This window comes from Spea bombifrons, chromosome 8, assembly GCF_027358695.1.
Source record: "Spea bombifrons isolate aSpeBom1 chromosome 8, aSpeBom1.2.pri, whole genome shotgun sequence".
NCBI lineage: Eukaryota > Metazoa > Chordata > Amphibia > Anura > Pelobatidae > Spea > Spea bombifrons.
In genome coordinates this window covers 40,795,682-40,800,598 of record NC_071094.1, presented here as the reverse complement: position 1 = coordinate 40,800,598, position 4,917 = coordinate 40,795,682, and the positions used below count along the sequence as shown (strand labels likewise).

General features: G+C 43.2%; 1 protein-coding gene across 1 annotated transcript; it reads right to left on the bottom strand.

Annotated features, from left to right (window-relative positions):
- Window positions 1-1,070: 1,070 nt before the first annotated feature.
- LOC128503760 (syntaxin-1B-like) lies at window positions 1,071-3,494 on the bottom strand. The gene is made up of 2 exons (XM_053473941.1): window positions 3,385-3,494; window positions 1,071-1,986 (listed from the first exon to the last, which is right to left on the bottom strand). Exon 2 carries the CDS (start codon window positions 1,959-1,961, stop codon window positions 1,071-1,073), a length of 891 nt encoding a protein of 296 aa, XP_053329916.1. The 5' UTR covers window positions 1,962-1,986; window positions 3,385-3,494.
- Window positions 3,495-4,917: the final 1,423 nt, after the last annotated feature.

Sequence of the window (4,917 nt, the reverse complement as noted above, 5' to 3'; positions counted from 1 at the left end):
GCTTCCTCCAAAAACTACAAGGGGTTCCAGCAGCGAGTTCCATTTACTTGGCAACTCCTTTAATGTAAACAGATATATGTGAATCACACGATAAAGCGCAGCTCTTTGGCTGCGCCCGCTGGGTGGCAAAGTAACCCTTTCAGCACCGAAGGGGGGAAACAATACCAATTTTTTTTTTTTGTAGTGGATTGTGATGGAATCCGGATATAAAAGGTTTTGGAAAGTGAGATAATTATCCACAATGCAGAATTTAATTCCTGGAGAATTGTTTCACCCCTTTGTGGCTTAAACGGTTACAAATTATCATTCAAAACCAACAACAACAACAAAAAAAGACAAAAACAAAACAATACTGTTACATCAAGTACATTGTAATACTTTTTATATTTCGAAACAGCGCGTGCACAAACCAGATGATGAGACGAAAGATATTTGGCGGCAATACCTTATAAGCTCCCATTGTACAGCGCTGCGGTATATGATGACGCTATATAAATTAATAAATAATATTAAGTACCCTAATCCTCTATAAGGGGAAAAATGACACACGATTACTAAAATATACCGCCAACACCTGTGAGCTACTCTCTTTTGTCTAATCATCTCTTTCCGCTTTTTTATCTTTTTTATTGCACTGAATTATAAAATGCAATCTATACATAGAGGGCCGCATGCTACGATTCCCACCGGCACCGTGCATTTGCTTTAGTTACAATCTTCTTCCGCATCAGTCATCAACATATTTGTGCAACATCCAGAGAAACCTTACTATGTACTTCGGAGCGTTACAAATAAACGTAACATCACTATAACGCGTTCCGCCATGTCAACCACAAGCGTCAAACGGACTTTAACTTACAGAAGTGATCCTTCCCCAGCGTTCTGGTGGATCATGCCACGTAACAGCTTGAGTTCCAACCAGCCTGGGCGTCATCAATATATATCTATCTCTATATAGTTAGGTTTATGAGATAGCAGTTAACATTGAAGAACCTAAGATACTGAATGCAAAGACCCTCAAGGGACCAACGTAATGAACGGCCAGCACTGGCCTTCCAGAGATACATTTCTTATCTTACGGTTCTGGACGCACAGCAAAGGAAAGTACAGCAAGCACATAGACCCAAAAGCGCCGAGAAAAGAGCAGCGACGCGGGACTGTCTCTCGTATTTCAGCGCTTTCTTTACTTGTTCGTTGGATTGCGAGATGTAGTCCATGGTGTTCAACACGTTGTACTCAATGCTATTGACAATCTCCTGCTGCTCCGAGACCAACATGTCCATCTGGAGAAAAAGCGAGTGGAGTTCGGTGATCTGAGCCTCCAGATCCAGAAGCTGTTTGTGTCTCTCCTGCGCCATGGCCAGATGGTGCTTGGCTTTGAGGATTTCCAAATCGTGTCCGACAATCTGCGGAGCCACCGGACTCCCTATCAGCTGATTGATCTCCTCCTCTGGAAGGTTCAAACCGGCCAGCTCTGCCTGCCTCATGATCTGCTCCTTCAGTTTCCCCACATACTTCGTCTCCTTGATGTAATGTTGGGTCATGACCTCCCGGTATCGGTTGGACAAGACGGTGAACTGGCTTTGACGAATGCGGTGCTCGGCCTTCCAGCTTTTGTCGCTTTGACCCAAGGCACCTTTCATTCTGTTGAGGTGAGACTGGATAACTTTAGCGTCTGAAGTCAAGAGATTTTTAATCCTGCTCAACTCCTTCTTCCCTTCGTAAATGTCCGTTTCCGTGGTGCTGCACAGGACCTCCTCCTGCTTCTTCTCGATGGAGTCGGACAGTTGTCTCAGCTTCTTCACGGACGACGAGAGACCGGAGACTTCCTTGAAGAATACGTTCATCTCGTTGTCCTCCGCCTCGTGGTAGACGGGATTGTCAAACGCCAAGCTCTCGTCGAATTCCGAGGAGTCGTCTTCCCGGACTCTGTACTTCAACTCTTCAAGCCTGTCCTTCATCTTCACGCGAGGCTGCCTGGAACATCTGTCACGGGAGGACAAAAGACGTATTATTCTCATCAGTCAGTCTTTAAGTTAAAGGCTTAAAGGCTTCGGCTACATTGCGTCAATTAAAGCTGTTAAAAGTTTTCCTCCCAGACCTAGCAAATATTGACTAAGTCACTTGGCTTACAGATAATATGCTAAATCGGTCACGTGTCTAACCTTACAGGCTCGGTAACATTCGCGAGCCAGGGGTGGGTGGTAACGTATTTCGGGAAGGCATATAGCGAATAGGGATTTTAGTACAACTAATTAAACACGAAGCCAGAAGACCCAGGGCTGACCCTTCACAAACTGAGAAGGTTAACGTCTTATTACATGGTTTGGATAATGGCAACATTGTTTTTGGTTCCCATGTGGCAAAGAATGTATATAAAAGGCACACATTAAATGAATTATTTAAGCCATTTAATAACAAAGGGTTAAAATAAAGAAATAAGAGAAAGGAGAGAAAAATCCCCAAATTGTGCTTTTGTCTCGATAGTATCGGTGTGAAGGACAGTCGGCTAATATAATAATAATTTCTCCTTATGATCAGACCTCCTTATAGAACACGGGCAAATAAAGAAGAACGTTTAACGGATGGCAACCACAATCTGATTCCATCGATAATATCTTTTACCTCCATCGGCAGAAGAAGTGTGGTTGCTACAGCATAGAGTCTTTGGGATGGGACATTAAAGAGTTAATGTTGGGAAAAAGCTTAGAGTCGGCTCATTTGAAAAGTTTTCAAGTACGGATACGAAGAGGGGGGGGGTCATCTCCTAAAAGTGGGCCAACAGGGCCCTAAATAATGTATAGGTAATTAGCCCCCTTAGAACTTAGAAAAGAAGTTAGTTTTACAACAAATAACCAGATTTTGGCTCATTTTGTAAAGTTAAAGAGCCAGGACATGTGTGGCCAGAAGGTCACTTTTTAATATAAGTTTTTTTTTATAGTTTTATGTGGGTTTGATTAATGTATCTAACTTTTATAAGGATCCCCTTTAGGGCTGGCCGCTCTAACGTACACCGACTATGATCACTTGATAAAATGAACACAGGAAGAAATGATTTGGATTTGTAATGTGTAAAAATACACGCCAGGGGGTTACTGGAGATGGAAGACCCAGTAACCACTGGACCCCATGTTACCCCCCAAATGCCGCTTTACTTCGAGAGTGTGTGGTTGGTGAGCGACGGGTGTGTTGCAGCAAAAATATTTAGCACTTGAAGGGTTAAACAAAACAAGAAAAATAATTGTATCATGTTACAGGTTTAAAAACAAAAGTCATATCACACGCACACACAGGATTCGATACATGTATGATAGTCATACGAAGGGTACCGCATTGGAAAGGGACTAACTACACGGTCACGGGATACTGGGGGTGTATACGTACATTTTCTGCTGGGTCTTGGAGATGTTCCCTGCGCACCTTCTGCATGAAGTGTGAGCTTCGAGGCTGCCTGTCCTCAGCCGCACAGATCTGCCGGGGAGGCTGCCGGGGAGGCTGCCGGGGAGGCTGTCGGGGAGGCTGCCGTGATGTCACCGGGATCATCTCACACAAAAAAAACAACAAAAAAAAAAAGAAGAGAGAGGTGGAGATGAGACACAAATTAAAGGTCATTGAAGACGCAATCACTGCTTTCAATACACGAAGAAGCTACTGTGTTACACCTTACCAAGGAAGCACAGGAGTCTCCAGCTCAGACATTCATACGTCTGGCGAAGTTACTTCGCTTAGAAATTCTTAGAAATTCAAAATTTGACCCATTCGGCCCATCTAGTCTGACCATTTTTCATGCTGTAGAGACTCAAACCTTTCAAGAGCCAAATGCCTATCCTGCGCATGTTTAAATTCCTTTACTGTATTGGTCTCTACCACTTCTGCTGGGAGCCTGTTCCTCTTATCTACCACCCTTTCTTTACTTTCCGTACCTCCCTGAAACTCAAAAAGGATATTATTGTAAGCAAACTTAAAAAAAAACTTTCTTAACTCATTCTTGTCCAGTCATCTCTCTTCTATACTTAAGTTGCTGATTGTTGTTGATTGGTTCAGACAGTCTTTGTGGGGGGGGGGGTAGTAAGGAGATAATGCTGACCCTGCCACAGGCTGCCGCAGCCACCTTTCTACAGCATTCCGAGACAGGATAAAGAAATCCGATAACCCCGATAATCAAAACGATTTCATGACATTTACGGACCTTTAAAACCTTTAATATCTATCTTTTCTATCATTTAGAGTCCAGGCTCTGCGAGAGAATCCTTTCTGTGATTTATCACGCAATCAGTGCATTAATATAGATGGAAACAAATCACCATTTTAAATATGAGTTTAATTTTTACAGATTCATATAAAGTGAGGTTAAGAGATGGAATGAAAGATTCCCAAAATCAGATTAGGAAGCGACAGAGCGCTGCGGTCAGAAGAAACCTCAGAGGCGACTTCAAGCCCATCACGGAGTCTAAAAGCTGATATATTTATTCTTTATTAAATCATTCAGCAAAACAAAGCCATCTTTTCTTATGGTTTGATGAATATGGAGGACATGTTCTAAACTCGGAGTAACAAATTATATATATAAGAGAGAGGGAGAGAGGGAGAGAGGGAGAGAGAGAGAGGAAGAGAGAAAGGAAGAAAGGGGGGAGAGAGAGAAAGGGAGAGAGAAAAGAAGAGAGAGAGAGAGATGGAGGACATGTTCTAAACTCGGAGTAACAAATTATATATATAAGAGAGAGGGAGAGAGGGAGGGAGCGAGAGAGAGAGAGAGAGAGGAAGAGAGAGAGGAAGAAAGGGGGGGAGAGAGAGAGAGAGAGAGAAAGGGAGAGAGAAAAGAAGAGAGAGAGAGAGATGGAGGAATAGAGCGAGAGGAAGGGAGAGAAAGGAAGGGCGAGAGATAGAAAGAGAGGGAGAGAGGGGGGAGAGACTGAA

What these genes read in the sequence shown, in the direction of transcription:
- LOC128503760 (XM_053473941.1), bottom strand. Translation starts at nt 1,961, where the DNA reads ATGAAGGACAGGCTTGAAGAGTTGAAGTACAGAGTCCGGGAAGACGAC.